We start from the raw sequence: 18,285 nt of genomic DNA, 5'->3' as shown, positions 1-18,285 counted from the left end.
ATGCTGTAGCTAATTAAATGTAAGTGCTAACAAATAGGAAACTGGACGATAAGTATCACTGTCTCCTCGAACGTTCTGTTAAGTAATTATACGTTTTAAAACTTTTAAAACAAGTGCTTTAGAATAGGAAAATAAAACATATCTGCTTCCTCGAACGTTTCGATAAATGATTGCGGCATGAAAAGGTTTAAAGTTTAGCTTTCAATGAGTCGGATTTGGTTTATTTGTCTTTAGTGAAAATATTTTTCTTTTTCTTTTGTTATTATTTGATTGCATGGTTGATTTTAGGGTGATATATTATTTTTGGACCTGTTTTGCTTAGAAGTGAGTGGTAAATCTCAGCAATAAATTTTTTTTGGGTTGTTGAGGTCAAGGTTTTTTTTATATCATAGATATCTCGTTGTCATTTATTTTTGTACAACGTTCCCTATTCGTCATTCTCTCTATTCCCCCTCTCTCTTGACACTGCTAAATTCTGTAAAAAAAAAAACTCAACTGAATATCACTTTTTGTGATATCATACACATTGGTTTACTATTAAGACTTCATGGGGATCAGGGAACCAATTTTGAATCCAGAATCATAACAGAGCTCTGTCATTTTCTCGGCATTACGAAACCATGGACTATCCCTTAATTCTGTTGGTAATGGGCTGACATAACGCTTAAATAGAACATCAGTGAAGAGGGTAAGAACACTGGAACATAATCAGGAACAGAAATAGAAGCCATACATTCCTACTTAATTACATTCTTAAAACTCCATAAAACAGTAAACCACCACACAATCTCCATATTATCTGATGTTTGCCATGAACTTCGACTTCCAGGAGATATCACTTTCAACACAAACAAACAAGACCAAAATGCAGATTTACAAACTAACATCAAGTCTTTGAAATCCAAACTGTGATCCGAAAATTCAAGGAACAGAGGCAAGTTTTTGACAAATGAGCTGATGAAACAAGAATATCAACAGTACTTTCTTGTATATATTTGAATGAGATGTTTCATATTATACGAATAGTGTACTGTCCGTGATTGTCGTGCTCTAGACACTCATAATAAAACACGTCCGTTCAGTTTAATGCTTTAATTCTAAAACTACATAACTAAGCAATTTCACAAATCGCGTGGCTGAGACTGTCAACACCAATTACTGACGTAATATTAAACATATAACATTCTGCTGATAGAGCACATTCCTATACGTGGGAAACATTAAATCTGAATGAAATATTTAAGATATAGACATGACATCTATAGTATTCATTATTTATTGCTAAGTGATGGGTATTTTAGGATTTTATCATTATTAAATTCATGAACTAGATGTATTGATTAAGAAGGAGGTTAAAATCATTTCTACAGTTATACTGATAATTTGGCCTGGATACACAGTCAGGTATATACGTATTGAATTTGTAGTTTATCTACGGTATGTGATATATCGTTCATTTTCAAAGTCCAAGTATCATTGTTAATTTGCAAAGGGATTTTTTTTCAGGGTTATATAAAGATGTTATATCGTTTATGAAAATTAATGTCTCTTTAATAGCGAATATATATCGTGATTAATGTGTTAAATCTCAAACAATATATCATATCAATTTCATCGTATCTTTATATCAGGTTATATTACGTAACCTTTATTTACAAGTAGCTTTATAAAGAATCGATAGAATGTTTACGTTTTGATATAAATATTTGAATATATCAAAGTACGTGAACTTTTATACAGTTAAGTATTTAGGCCACTTCGATTAATATTTATCTTTTTTCAATATCCTCAAAGTTATAAGCTATTAAAGTAACGCATTGTGAAATTGTATACCGAAAAGTTTGAAATAAAGAAGAGAAATCAAGCTCAAAAGTCCATTGAAACAATAAAAAGCGGGATCAGAGCAAACAGGTAAGGGAGTAAGCATCCTCTGTCGATTTGCCCGCCTTTTGCTCCTTGTCATGATCGGTCAAATTCAGTGTGCAAATAATGAATGACCTTTTCACAAAAAAATCTTTCAAAAAGGAAAACAATGTCCAACTCTTTAAAAAGTATCTAAGCTATGGTAGATCATAAAAATCTATTTCTATTACATTAAAATATATTTTCAATAATCCTGAAGGAAAATTAATATCCTTAATGAAAAAAATCAATGATAAATTGCCATTTTTTAAATCGCCAATTTTTAAATCTTCGTCATACGTTATGGTGTGAAAAGGGCTGCTGATCCAGTTAAACTTTGCTATCTCGAACACCGATATCTCGAATACCAGGGATATGTCAAAGTGATTTTGCAGTCCCAAGCATTTTTTTTTCTTTATTCTTGTTATCTCGAATACTCGGATATCTAGAAGGTTAATCTTTGACTTGTCGAGTTTGAAATAAAGAGGTTTGACTATTAATACGCAAAGCTGAGTAACACATAATCAAACGCAACGTCTGTCTGTTTTGTAAAATGTTCTGGTTACAGAAATTGCATCTTGAACTTGACCTGTAAAATACTTTCAAAATTTTCATAATAATCATATCGAGTGAGACCTAAGTATTTACAATGCTTAACCGCTTTTAAAAAAATGTCGATTTTTTTTTACAATTTGACCTTGAACATAATCTATTGCTATTTCCATTAAATTTTCTCTTATTGTTTGAATGTAGAAAAGTATGATTCTTGATATTAAGCATGTTTCATTTATTTTAATAGCATGCCAGGAAAGAAAAAAGCTTACAATTTGTAATCTGAACAATATTACATGAACAGAAGCAGATAAAAAATTCAATTTTACCATTCATCATTGAAACAGTACGATTGAACAGTAAGGGTTGGATATTTAATATGTTTTAAAAAAGACCTTGTTACTTCAAACTTTAACCTTCGGCGTACTTTAAAGAACAATTTTCCAGAGCCTTTCCTTATCGTTTTTTTTGTTTGTTTGTATGTTGTTTAACGTCCCTCTCGAGAATTTTTCACTCATATGGAGACGCCACCACTTGCCGGTTGAGAGCTGCAAATTTTGTCCTATGCTCGACACTTACGGCCATTGAGCAGTGAGGTATCTTTTTCGTGCCAGCACCTACTGCGACACGGGACCTCGGTTTATACGGTCTCATCCGAAGGACCCGTCTCCACGTCCCACAGTGGGATTCGAACCCGCGACGTAAGGATCAACTCCTTACTTCGCAAATCTAGAGCAGACGCTCTAACCAATGCGCCACGCGGGCGACCTTTCCTTATCGTAAAAGTTAGATTTGATATTAAGCAGATAAATTTGCTTTTAGTAGGGTACTCTTGCTGCAGACCTTTTGACCTTGAATCGAACCTTAATTTTGAAGTTTTTAAAGATGAGAAGAGCGGAAGAGGTAATCTTTTTATTTTAAACGTTACCTACAATAGAATCCAATTTGACATTCCTTTTTGAATATTGAACCATTAATAAAGGATGATTATTTTTTTAATCAGTTTATTAATTGTTACAAGACCCTATAAATAATGAATACTACATGGGCTTGACATTGTTTTTCACCATTCTTTTTTTTCTAGTATAAAATCAAATCTTTGTCAACCTTGATCTTTATTCAAAATTGCATGATAGACATGATGTATGCAATGAAGTTCCTAACAATCATATTATAAATATTGCAAGTGTCATACTCATTCCCTGGAATACTCTAATTGATATGATTACTTTAGACTTCGCACACAGTTCCCTGTTACATTTCACTTTAAAAGTAAAAAAACAAAAAAAAAAAAAACAAAACAAAAAAAAAAAAACAAAACAAAACAAAACAAAACAAAAACAAAAACAATAACAAACAAAAAAAAGCCAAAAAAAAAAAAAAAAAAAAAAACCAAAAAAACATAACAAAACAACCAAACAAACAAAGAATGTGTAAAAGCAGGGTGGAGGTTAAGCATTCTTTTAAAATATTTTAATTATAAATTAGTTAGTTTAATATTCCTGTCTAAATATTTTGCCAGTAATAAAGTTTGGTGATTTGTACCATCTTAAATAATTGCTACAACACCCCCAGGAGATTAGTGAATGCTTCAAGACATGGAATTGGTATTTCATCATTTCTCTAGGATAAAATCAAGTGATAGAGAAAATTGAAAACAAGCAAAGAGTAAGTATGAAATGCGCAATTAATTTATCACAACTAAACAGTCTAAAGTACACAGCTGTCGGCGTGCATTTTTAAAAGTCTCATCTAGAAGGTAACAGCAAATCTCTTTACTATGATCATTTTCAAAGATTGACACAATCAGATGTTTTCAAAAGAATAATTTTACCCAATCTCTTGCTTCGGTACTATTTTTATTCTGCGGCCCGAGATGCCAAGATATTCTTAATGATTTTATAATAAAATAAAAACTATGATCTTACTTAAAAAGGCAAGTTGATAAGTAAACAGTCCGTGATATTCAATGATTAAGGTGCTAACATGGAAGAAAAGTAATACAAAATGGATTATGCTTTCTACACCTTTTATAATAATCAATGAACTAACCTGAGTGTAGGTTAACTTCTGTCCTTAAAATGAATTATCAACAACTTGTAGCCATCTTTCAATAATACATATACACAGGTATATAATACACCTTTATTATCACATAATGCATCCTAAAGGTATTTACATTAGATAGGCAGATGGATATTTATCAACAAGTTTGATTTTACCATGTGAATTTTGGAGGACATGGATTGATAAAACTAGAATGTTTATTGATTAATCTAGATAAGGACATTTCAGAATTTTTCTCCCATTATGGGCACAGTTTGATTAGAAAAATATTAACAAGTGGTTTAATCTCATGATGTTTTTTTACCCAAATAAATATTTTATACTATTATTGATTTGGAAGTACATGCTATATTTAATTAATATAACTGTGTCAGAAACATTAGTGCTTGTTGGTTACATTAACAATTCTATTTGACAAATGATGATTATAACAGCGAAATTGATTTAAAAAACTATAATTTTTATTTGCAATAGACATTGTAAAACGTACACTGTATTCTTGAAAAATTGTATACAGAAGACTTGTCATAGGTAATAATGCTGGGAAAATTTTCATCAGATAAAATCACTTGTTAACATTTTCCACATCAAATTGTGCCCTTATTGGGAGAACAATTATCAGAAAATTCAATTTTTTCCCATATAAATGTTGTGGAATTGCTGCAAATATGTTCTTGTTGGTCAAACAAAACTCAAAAATCACATTTTTCTTCTATGAAGTGTTTAATTTTTCTTTGCAATATCTTGAAATATGAAGATAACGAACAGTTATCAAGTTCAAAAATCTATTCAAACAATAACCGTCACAGTCGCTCAGTCAGTAGAGCGCTCCCCCGTGATCGGAAGGTCGTGTGTTCGAACCACGGCCGCGAATGACCTAATTAAGTAGATAAAAAAAGGTAGTAACTCTTCCTTCGCCAAACGCTCGGCACTTTGAAATGAAAGTTGTGGGTCTTTCGGATGAGACCTCAAAAACCGAAGCCCCGTGTCAAGGTAGGGTTGGCACGAAAGAGATCCCTCGCTGCTCAATGGCCCTGAGTGCCGAGTAAAGGTCTAAATTTGAAGCCCTTCACCGGTATATGGTGACGTCTCTCTATATGAGTGAAAAATTCTTGAATGGGACGTAAAAACAACATACAATCAATCAATCGACTGGTTACACCCGCCGTATGCTCCTTGTCATGATCGGGCAAACGAAAAAAATGGCCTAACTATTTGTATGAAAAAGGTCAGTCAACATTCGACTTAATGACAGATTTTATTCTGACAAGGTCATTGCATCGACCATAGAATTTGTGAAATGTTGTCTTTAAATGAGACGGTTGGTATTTTTATTCCATCAACTTATTTGTCAATAGCTTGTATCGTTTAAGTAATTGTTAGTAGAGTATGCTCTTGCGTATCAAATCAACTAAGAGACACTTCAAATGCATGTTATAATGATACATTACTATATACATGTGTAAATAAGGGAAATTGACGACAGAAAAGTTGAAGTCATCACGTTTATCATAAGGTTCTGTCGGTAGGTTACCATTAACTTTTTTTCCCAGTAAAAAATCCAAATACGAAACAGATTCTGTTGTATTTTTTATTCCTAGTTCAATGGGATATATCAAATCAACGTAGGAATGAAAATGAATATTGCTAATTAATAAAACGTTGTCGATATATCTAAATGTTGAATTGAATGCCACAGCAAGAGACTTCTTCTTTTCACGTAGAAGTTTATAAATAAATTCCGATCCATATGAATACAAAAATTGGTCTGCAAATAACGCTGCGCAATTAGCACCCCTTGGAATTCCGACAGATTGTTGGAAGACTTGATTCCCCAAAACTATATGAATATTGTCAATCAGAAACTCATGCATCTTTTTAATATCAACTTTGGAGTACTTATCTGCACAATCAGAATGTATTTTTAACAAAAAGTTTTTGCAAATGACCAATGACAAGGTAAGTAAATTTGCGAGTTCTATTTGTATCGAAAAAGCAGCTGTCTATAATATCAAAAAGCCTGGACTGTACGGATTTTTATGTAGTTTAGGAATCCAGTACAGGTATTTCAATTTTCAATGTTTGTTGGGAATATTAAAAATATTTAAAACTGACATATGATTTTGAAGAATTTTCTCCTTAGAAAGGGAACTATGAGTATAAGTTGGATTACCACTTGCAGAATAAAATCCAAACTTATCTGATTATTTGCTTCATACCTAGATTCATAATTTGTACTTATTATGGTATTATTTTACTATTTCACTACTAACACTATCATCCTGTAAAAGTTAAAAAGAATGTAAACATTTAAAGCAACGTAAACCTTAAAACTTTGACAATACACTCATTTTTACTAGCTATAATATTAAAGACTATCAAAATGAAAGGCAAGTATCAAAACCCCAACATTACATTCAAATAAGAGTACAGTTTATGCCTTAGTTTTCATTCTATACATATTCATTAAAAGTTCATGTTTTAGATAAGGAATCCAGAGAAAGTAGTGACAGGAGCGTCACTGAACGTTGCATAACCACTGCCATCGTAATGTCGTACCCATACCCTGTCCCCTTGCTGCAGCCGTAATATTACAAGATTTGTTCCTGTCTCGTACTGTTCGTTAGATGCAGAGTTAGCTTCAACCATTGCTCGTACCTCGCTAGATCCGTTTAACACAATGTCTACATATATATCGTTGTCTTTGTAACCTTGGATACTGACATAGAATACGTAATTTCCTACTACAGGTGCAGTGAAGATTCCGTTGATAGGATCATATCCTCCTCCCTCATTGCTGATTACTTTATTGAACACTAAGGTCCCACTGTTCCATGAGCTGCTGTCAGACGTCACTCCAGCAGTAAAAGATACTTTTTGCGTCAACTCTACAAGTTTAGAGTAGTGTCAATGACTATATTAAGGACAGAGCATAAAAGTGAAGAAGTGAGATAAACAATAACAAACAATAACATTTAGGAAAGAACAATACAACAATAATAATACTTAATACAGGTACACCATTAAGATCATGTTAAAAATGGAAAATTATCATTTCTTTTTAAAATTACATTTTGAACTTAATAGTATTTTCCTCTTAAGACGTATACGTGTATTTACCGAAATAACTTCTGGTCATATTTATTCGGAACACTTCCAGAGACGACACGATGGAGGACAACATCAGCTGCTCTGATTGAAATTGTTTGACGTCAGTCCTAATGTCACCAATAGTTTTGTTAATTTTATCTAAAGAGACATTACATCAATATATATAAGAAAACAACCACGAGTCAAATGTTTAAGATTTATTTTCTTTTATAATGTATTTATTGCAATGAGACCGAAATTTTTAACATTTTTTTGAAAATTGATATTTGCTTGACGCTACAGGTATCAGGCAGGTAAAATGACAGACTGATTTTACCATGGAACGGAACTGTGGGTCACACATTTGTGCAAGCAGATTTACATCAGAATATTCAACTTGCGTTTTTATAAAAATAGTTAACAGAAGTTATTATGCAAACATTTTACGAGTTAATTACCTTTAGATTGTTCACATGCAACTTTATATTTCATGCAACTTTCTATATTGACATGTCTGTGTAAGAATTTATTCTGCGTTTCACCTAGGGTTGTTAGAATTATTCGAGGACTCAGTTCTTTTCGTTAAGGAAGTATGATGCACTTAGTATACCAAATGGCCTACGATATAGCGCATTTACAAGCATCCAAAATATTTCATTTTCTTTTTATAATATTAAGTAAATCTAGCTATAAGCAAATACAAATCATACCATTCTTGGCAGAAATATAGTCATAATTATCTCAGACAAAAGCAATGAAATTTACAATTCATATTAAAAGTTTTCTATATACTTCAGTTATCCTATTTTCCGAAAGGACGGGGCTATATTTACACAAAAGACAAAAGTTCTCAATAGCGTGCGTAGCCTGATGGTGTACACTGAACTGTTTTCGTGTTCGGGGTCAAGCCCTGCAAGTTCCAGGATTTTTTTTTTATATTAATCTAAGTTTACGAAAGCCGGATAGGCTCATTTTTGACAAGATAAAAAAAATAATTAACTCGTTATAACGAGATAGTTATCTCGTTATAACGAGTTAGTATCTCGTTATAACGAGTTAGTTATCTCGTTATAACGAATTAGTATCTCGTTATAACGAGTTAGTTATCTCGTTATAACGAGTTAGTTATCTCGTTATAACGAGTTAGTATCTCGTTATAACGAGATAATTATCGCGTTATAACGAGTTAGCATCTTGTTATAACGAGTTAGTTATCTCGTTATAACGAGTTAGTTATCTCGTTATCACGAGTTAGTATCTCGTTATAACGAGTTAGTTATCTCGTTATAACGAATTAGTTATCTCGTTATAACGAGATAATTATCTCGTTATAACAAGATAATTATCTCGTTATAACGAGTTAGTTATGTCGTTATAACGAGACAGTTTTCTCGTTATTTCGAGACTTAATAGCAATATAGGAATAAAAATGGCTGCAGTTTGAAATGCCATTGAATTTTTAGCAAGTAATTATCAGTCAAATTTAACTTGAACAATTGATAAGTGGTTGAAAAATTAATTTGCTCTTGGGTTTACTTATGATTAAATCTTGAACTATCTCGCTGTCAATAATCATAGCAACTCTAAGGCGAATAAATTTACACATTTTCGTGAACTCCTCCTCAAATTGTTGCATTAGGACGCGATATTTTTCTTAAAATAATATTGCCAAACATACTTGCTTCAAACTTTGGCAATTTATTTATGACAACTATTTCTGATGAATGACACTATTTCGATATGTTTTGGACGACTTATACACTTTCATATATCAATTTCTATACCGCTAAAATTAAATATCAGAGACAATATAAGTGCAAAATATCGTTTATGCAACATATAGTATATACGATTACAGTGTGATACTTATGTTACTTTTGAGATTCAGAAACGTTTTGAAGAAGGGGGATGGTGAGACATCAGCAGTTATATCATAGGCGTAGTAATAGAGGGGCTAATGTCCACACCACCACTTTTGAAAAGGGGGCGGTCAAGAGTATCTTTGTGCCCCTTCCTCTATATTTTTTTTACCAGAGTAAATATCTTCCGAAAAAAATGGCAAATACTCGTAGTTGGAATATCAAATCTATTTTTTTTTCTTTTTACTTGACAAATATTTTACTTGGTTTACCCCCCCCCCCCCTTTGAATTTTGTGACTTAGCTTATGCAGATTGTCCACGATAATGAGGAGTGGTGAAACAAAAATGATATTACATCCTTTTAAGTAATAAGACGTTAAATCTGATCTGCTGATATTGACATTTTATCTAATATTCTGTCATGATTCACTGTTTATATTTTTTGCGGGGGGGGGGGGGGGGGGAAGTTGTGGAGATTCACGGAGACCTATTTGAGATGCACGTCTATTTGGCGGATCCTATATGTTTACCACATAGTGTCAGAACGTCAAACCAGAGTTTATGAACAAAAAAAAAAGTTTACAGAGTTTACAAAGCCAGTTCACTTTTATAATCTTTTTACTTAGGATTGATCAATGAATAGGCCTAATACTACATATGTACATGTATATTATTAAAACAACATTGAAGCAATGTCGTTGATTATTTTCCTCATCACAATATTTATTATGTATACTCTACAAGCATATAATTTTTATTTCAAAAAGAGATTGATGATTTTTTTTTTTGGGGGGGGGGGTATAAATAGAGGATATTCAATGTTTTGTAGTTGATATGGAATTTATTTTACGAGTGGGACAGGAATTTTTTTTTATATTTTCATGAGTGCGAAGCACGAGTGAAAATATCAAAAATCCTGTCTCAACATACAATACACATTTCTTGGCAAAATTTATGCTTGAAATACACCTTAAGTAATGCTTATCATATTGTAAACTTTAGTTATTAAACTTTCATTCTATACCCAAAAAGGATCACATGTCAACTGTTTTGACTAATGCTGACCTTCACCTTTTATTGTGGCTTCCGTAGAATAAAGAGCTCTAAAAGTTTTTTTTTAATTCTACCACATTGATAATATCGCAAAAATTACATATTGTACATAAGATTCCATGCCAAATTGGTAAGTTAAAATGTTTCTTTATTTTAATAAAAAAGAAGAAATATATGAATTATTAAGTGATAAGTACAGTATTAGTTCTTGATATTCATCATATTTATTATTGAGGGGAAGGAGGGATTGATGATTAAAACAACGTGAATTTAGTTTTTTGTCAGACATTGAATTTTGATCTTGCCCCTTTAAGACGATAAAATTGAACTGGTATTCCTTGTTAACAGGCAAGGAAATATCAAAATATGATCGTTAAAGCCTAACAAATGGTTTCATATCCACATGATTTATTCGGAATATTTAAAATAATGGGATTATTTCTATGCATTTTTTTATTGCGACAAATATTACGCAAACATTATTATAATTTTAACAAAATCAAGAAAGCTTGAACGGGGCAGTTGCTTCTGTATATTTCCTATAAATAATGGTCTATTCTTTACTTAGATTTATCAATTCTAGATCAATTTTTATCTCGTTATAACGAGATAATTAACTCGTTATAACGAGATAATTAACTCGTTATAACGAGATAACTTACTCGTTATAACGAGATACTAACTCGTTATAACGAGATAAATAACTCGTTATAACGAGATAACTAACTCGTTATAACGAGATAACTAACTCGTTATACCGAGATAACTTACTCGTTATAACGAGATAACTAACTCGTTATAACGAGATACTAACTCGTTATAACGAAATAACTAACTCGTTATAACGACATAACTAACTCGTTATAACGAGATAACTAACTCGTTATAACGAGATAACTTACTCGTTATAACGAGAAACTAACTCGTTGTAACGAGATAACTAACTCGTTATAACGAGATAATTATCTCGTTTTAACGTGATAACTAACTCGTTATAACGACATACTAACTTGTTATAACGAGATAACTAACTCGTTATAACGAGTTAACTAACTCGTTATAACGAGATAATTATCTCGTTATTACGAGATAACTAACTCGTTATAACGAGATACTAACTCGTTATAACGAAATACTAACTCGTTATTACGAGATAATTATCTCGTTATAACGAGTTAAATATTTTTTCGTCTTGTCAAAAATGAGCCTATCCGGCTTTCGTATAAGTTATAAGTATATGTTCAATTATTTTTTTTTTACTTTAATTAGTTAATTTTTAATTAATATGATCGTATTTTCCACATAATATTCTCGTGAATTTATAGCCCGAAACAAAGGAAAAACGTAAGAGGAAATCTTTTAAATGATAAGCATTAGTATATAGAAGCAGTTCCGTATATCCAATACGCTAAGTGAATCTATTTATAGTAACAGGTACTTTCCATTTAAACCAAATACAGGGAAAGGTCGCTATATATACCTCTATATTGAGTAATTTAGGAATGGAGTATGTTTTATTAAATATATAAAAAAAATCAGATCCATTTACTTAAAATTTGAAAATTTAGGATTTATAGAGCAACACCTGAAGTTTCCTGGCGTTAGGTGCCGTGCCACCTGATTCCAAACCAGTCAAATTTTTTGTTTTGAAACATTAAATATCTTTCATTTTACGGATTGGTCATTTATTTTCCCCACTTAAAAATGAATTAAAATACCAAGGCATTTAGTATTTTTCTAGAATGCCTTTTGTGGTGTAACGGATATCAGTGAAATCCTTAAGTCTTTAGGATTTAGGTGTGGGAACAGTGTAAAATTCAAAGGATCAATATCCATGCAAAAAGCGGGGTTACATAAAAACTGGTTATCAAAAATGCCAATTCTGTCAATCCTAAAAAAATATTTAGTCCTATATAGTGTAGGTAATCCCTAACAGAGTCTTCAATTATTTTAGTGTGTTTTAGGTTTTTCAGACCTCTAGTTTTTTGAAAGCTCTCTGCTCCAAGATGTTCAATGACGTTGTCACTTTTGACCGTATTCTTAAGCATTGCTCATTGATAAGTAGCGAAAAAAGTAATAACTTCTCCAATTCAAACATTTCTCTAAATGACATTAAATTCTTTAGCGACAATATTATAAATCTTTATGCTATGCAACAGTGTAATTTATAACTTCAAAAAATGTTTAGTAATAACAATGTGCAAAAATGTTGCATGCTCCATGTTATTAGTTCTTTGGGGGAGCTCTGATAAGGGAGATGACTCCCCAAATAGATAATCCTAAAATCTTTTTAAGAGTTTTAAGCTCTTAAGCCGCAAACATTGACCTCTATTTTTTGTCAAAAATTTTGTATATATATATATATATATATATATATATATATATATATATATATATATATATATATATATATATATATATATATATATATATATATATATATATCTCGATCTCCTTAATCCAGTAAACAAAACGAGTCATGGACAGGGCAAAAACACCGACCCCTGGAAAATAAGTTTATTCTGTTTTGATACATGAATGTACTTCGTCGTTTATTTCTTTGATTGAAAAGCACACTTCAACAGGAATTTATTTGGTGGTTTGGAAATTTTCCGCGAAATGTACTAAAACCCTCGTTTTCTACTGGATCAGTTCATTTGTCTTGTATGAAGGGAATAGCACCGACAATTGAAACGAATAAATCTTACAATGTTCTATAATATTGAATGAGTGTGAAGGCTTCCATGGAACAAAAATATATATTCTTACAATCTGATTATTTTTCGAGCTTGGACGTGTTTAATCATCACATTTTACATATTACTTATCGTATAGGAGCAGGTAACTCTAAAGCAATGAATTCAAAGCAGGTTAAATAACCTCACATTGCTGCACACAAGATTTATTTTGATGTGTGCAGCAGTGTGAGGTTATTTAACCTGCTTTGAAGAGCAGAAAAATTAATCCTTGGTTTATAACGATACACACTCACATACAATGAATCAGACTAGTCCACTTTGGGGATAACAGGAAAACAAAATAACTAGGAAAAATTGGAGCTTTTGCGTACTGACAAATGTAACACAGTATTTCTTTAAAAAGCTATCAATTATACTTATAAGTTATTGTATGTAGATTCAAACACAATGAACAAAAATTTTGTCTTACGGAAGTATGCTCCTTAAAGCATCTAAATTCCAAAATGATAGGATAGATATCTATTAAAATTTTATATAATTATCTATTTTCATATTTAAATAAAAACCAATATATACCACCTAACATAATGTTATTAAAAGCCATAATGTCTAATCCTTTTTAAAAGAATTTTCTCCGGATTTTTTTTTCTCAAAATTTTTTACAAACAATACAAATCTTTAAGCATGGCATAAAACACGGACAAACACGGCATGTTATTTTAATCTTTTGCCAACATTTTTTTTTTTTTACTTTTTCTCGTATGACACGCGACTGCGATTACCTTTTCATTAGAATGCTTACTTGTAGATTACTTTAGCATACATATGCTTGTATGTTCTAACTTTTTTTAATTTTCGAAAACACTTATTTTTCTTCTATGAATTGTAAACTACTTGTCGGTAAACAGCCCGACTGAAATTATACTGTATGAACTTGGTAACAATTAAATTTATTCCTTAGGCAAATGTTTTTCAATTAAAATTTTGAAATGCATAGCCATTTTTTTTGTATAAAAACACACTCATTTTACTTTTTCTTTGTTGTGTTGCTTTCAGGATTCAATCTAAGTACTACCCTTGCGGCATCTCTTTAAAACTTCGACTGATTGTGAACTAATGACTTCCGTCTAAGCATTAAAAACTTCTGTTTTATTTAAAATTACTTTTAAAAATTATTCGTTTCTTACCCTAGTTCGATCAATGACGATTGTATACAGGTATTTAAAAGGATAGATTAAAGCGGTGCAACCATGCACGTATTTTGTATCGCAATGAAAGGTGGTTGACAAATGGAATTAGTATCACTTACTATAAATGATTTTGTACATTTCAACTCACCAGGTATAAACATTACTATGCCACAGTGAGGTTTGAATGGTCAGAACATCATTTATAAACTATAATCTTTTGATATGATGAAAGTTTTTACTTGATAGATTGTTTCCAACATAATAAATATACCCTTCAATTTTTTTTAAGTTTGCCCCCAACCAAATTATGAAAAATAATTTCTTAAACTTGTGTTATGCATGAAAAAATTTGCCATATCAGCAGGCGTTACGATCGAAAACAACATCCAAACACATTGACACATTATATACACATATATTAGAATATCATGATAAGGCCAGTATTAAAAATCTTGAGCAGTCAGGAATGAATCAAAACTGGACGGAAGAGATATGATTCTTGACTTGGACAGGATTCAAGGATTAGATGACAAGAATTGAAAATCATGGACAGGTCAGGTTTGAAATCCTGACATGGTCAGGATTGTAATCATAATACGTCAGAGTTGAATAACAATGTGATATATATATATATATATATATATATATATATATATATATATATATATATATATATATATATATATATATATATATATATATATATATAATGAACTGGGGCTCTGTAATGGCTTTTCGTAGGATTTTAAACTCAACTTAGCCAGGACTGACAATCTAGACCTTTATATGCAATTTTTTTATTCTTTGCTACAATCAATATAATATTAACTATTCTACATGTATTCGAGATGAGATTAAAATATGAAAAGTTTTTAAGAATTAGAAATTTCATCTGCATAAGTTACATTTGACATAAATACATTCAATATTTTCATCAGGATTTTTTTCGTTTTGAATTAAGAATGATTACATGCTTTTTAAATTGATTATCCCAATAGTTTTTATCGGTCACGATAGGCTTGTGGTAGGGTTCGTTTCGTGATCGGGAGATCCTGGATAGATTTCGTTCGCCGCGCCGCGTTATCCCCATGACATGAACACAGATATAGATGTTGTTGCATTTCGAACAGGTTTCATGATTATGAAACCTGTTCGAAATGCAACAACATAAAAATATATATTGATGAATTGATACTCTGATCTATTCAATTAAAAATTTACACCTAATTCAGCTTTATTATTTAGATTAACATGTTCACATTAATATCTTCAATTTAATGGACAGTCTGTACAAAACATGAAAAACTTTAAAGAGGAAGGTCTTGAATTTTGCAACTTTAAGGTTGGTAATTTTAACTTTAATCTTAGCTTTTTCAACTTCAAAGTTGGTGATTTCAACTTAAATCGTATTTGTTTCTGATTACTATAGGTTAACAGTTTTTATTTTCTTTTTCTAAAATTCTTAATTTTAGTATTTCGGAAATTGTGGAGGTTTGCGGCAATACTGCATGTATGAATTCATACATACTCAGTTACTTACAATTTCAGTAACTATATCCATCTTGAAAATCGGAAATTTGTCTAGGAATTTCACTACCTAGCTAACCAAGCAGTTAAACGACAGTTAAACTCTGTGTCATTCATTTAATTTGTTCCGTAGGGAAACAGTAGTTCTGTTTCTTTCCTTTTTTTGGAGGGGGGGGGGGGCAAACCTTTCCAGTAAGGAAACTAAATTATATGTCCCTTGTCACCTTGGAAACGAAAAAAAGTCACCTTCCAATCCCCATTCGGAATCAATTGGTCATCATAGTGGCATTACACACATAATCTGATAATAGAATACCGAGCTCATGGTCATGATGATTATTATTGGACAAGTCGACATAAAATCTGACATGTTGACATAAAATCGGACGAGATTATATAAACACATGACAAGTCGAAATGAACATAGAATAGTTGCAAATATATGCTGCTCTAAATTTGGGAAAATTTAATCCATGCAAAACTTCCTGGGTATACAGTTGGTAAGCTGTAAATCAAAATAGATGTAGGAAGAAGTCCTGTAGATCATCATTCTTGTAGCTGATCTTTAAGGACACACCAAAGGTTTCCAAATGCCAGAATTTAATTTGCATGAAATTCTTTCATTATCAAACATAACATAATAAAAGTATATATCATTTGAAAGCTTGTTAAATTTACTATTTAATTATCCTAATTTAAACTTTAATTAATAACTTATTTAAAAATTATTTAAATATGAATGTGAATTGTAGTGCATAAATATTTTATAAATCAACTTTTTTGTATTTTACCCCTCAAAGTGGTCATTTTGCCTCAAGGTAAATTAAAGATTGAACTTAAAAACTGTATCTCAGATTTCTGATAGATCTTCTAATTCAAAAGTTACAGCCATTTGCACTTCAATTTTACCAATTTATTAGCCTAATTTAACATTTCTCTCAATAATTCCAAAACTAAGCTAGATATTAAAAATCTGAGATACGGTTTTGTGAACACACATTTGAGAAGCAACCCATCTAATTTTCAGAGAAATTGGTCAATAAATAAAGGAGCTGAATCCTTTGAAATAATACCACAAACTTCCTGATCTTACTTTACAGTAGAGGGGGAAAACCCATTACACAACAAAATCTGCCAAAGCTAGGAATATATGACACCTTGGAGATTCAACCCGGGTCAATATTCTACGTTACAGCGGCATTGAAAGTAAAAGTAACGGGTCTTTCGGATCAAACCTTAAAAATCGATGTCTGTGTCACTATAGGTGCTGGTACGTTAAAAGAACTCTCACTGCTCAACGGCAATGAGTGCCGTGTGTAGGTCTCAATTTGAAGACCTCACCTGCATATAGAGAGTGAAATATACTCGAATTGAATTTTAACCAAAATTCAATCAATCAATCAATCTTGATTTTTGTTTTGAAATAGTTAGAAATATCCTGTCTTCTTGTAATTTTTGTAAATCGCCGTCTGATGTTTCAAAAATATCAATTTTAAATGAAGTGACAATCATATCCGGTGTCCAGTGTGCTCGGCAAACAAGTCAATTCAGCGTAGTATAAATTTTGATTATAATTTATCTACAAAAGTGTTAATATCTCACCAATCGATGCTGTTTGTCTGCCCATAATCTCTATGATGTTCTTCAATTCCTCCTGAAGTCTTCGGTTTTCATCTGTTACGACTTCAAGTTTCTTTACTAAGGCCTGAAACATTTCTTCTCTTACACCGATCTTGCTACTCTGCAGAGAGTCAAATATTATTTGAGGCGATGTAAAATTATTCACAATATAAAGTATACCTATTACTTTTAAACTATACATTCCTCTATTTTGTCAACAAAACAGTGTATACTCCTGTTAAGTTTCTTTATTTATACTCATTAAAGATTTTTTTCCTTTTAAGGAAATAGAGAAAACCCTTTTTCTACTTTAACGTCTACTTGAACTGTCATTTGAAGAAAAAAATGAATAATTAAGTTTGTAATGATCGCATAACTGAAACAAAGAATGTTGTAACAGTTAAGTTTTTGTATGAAAAAAATCAATTCTACACTTTTAAAAGCATGTATGTACAACGTTCTTTGACAAAATGTTTATATGTAAAATATGTGAAAACTTTATCTGCATTAGGAAAACGGGTTTTTCTCTCCTTTCAAGTCTAGTTAACGCCCAAATGTTACACTGATTGTGGCCATTTGTACATGTACAAAAGAAAGTCAGAAGCGTACTGGACAAATATTTACTCTGTATGGTTTATTTCCGTTTGAAATAAATGAAAAAAGGTGAAGATAACGAAAAGTGATCGCACAAACAATACAAATCTGTGAACAGGACATAAAACACG

General features: G+C 31.3%; 1 protein-coding gene across 1 annotated transcript; it reads right to left on the bottom strand.

Moving 5' to 3' along the window:
* Positions 1–6,916: 6,916 nt before the first annotated feature.
* On the bottom strand, positions 6,917–17,738 carry LOC133204018 (cerebellin-3-like). Its single transcript, XM_061339804.1, has 3 exons — positions 17,543–17,738; positions 7,642–7,770; positions 6,917–7,409 (listed from the first exon to the last, which is right to left on the bottom strand). Exons 1-3 carry the CDS (start codon positions 17,652–17,654, stop codon positions 7,003–7,005), a joined length of 648 nt encoding a protein of 215 aa, XP_061195788.1. The 5' UTR covers positions 17,655–17,738; the 3' UTR covers positions 6,917–7,002.
* Positions 17,739–18,285: the final 547 nt, after the last annotated feature.

Source organism: Saccostrea echinata, unplaced genomic scaffold (assembly GCF_033153115.1).
Source record: "Saccostrea echinata isolate AGI-Se365-2 ecotype Australia unplaced genomic scaffold, CSIRO_AGI_Sech_v1 ptg000052l, whole genome shotgun sequence".
In the NCBI taxonomy this organism is placed as follows: domain Eukaryota; kingdom Metazoa; phylum Mollusca; class Bivalvia; order Ostreida; family Ostreidae; genus Saccostrea; species Saccostrea echinata.
This window is presented reverse-complemented; position numbering and strand designations above follow the sequence as displayed.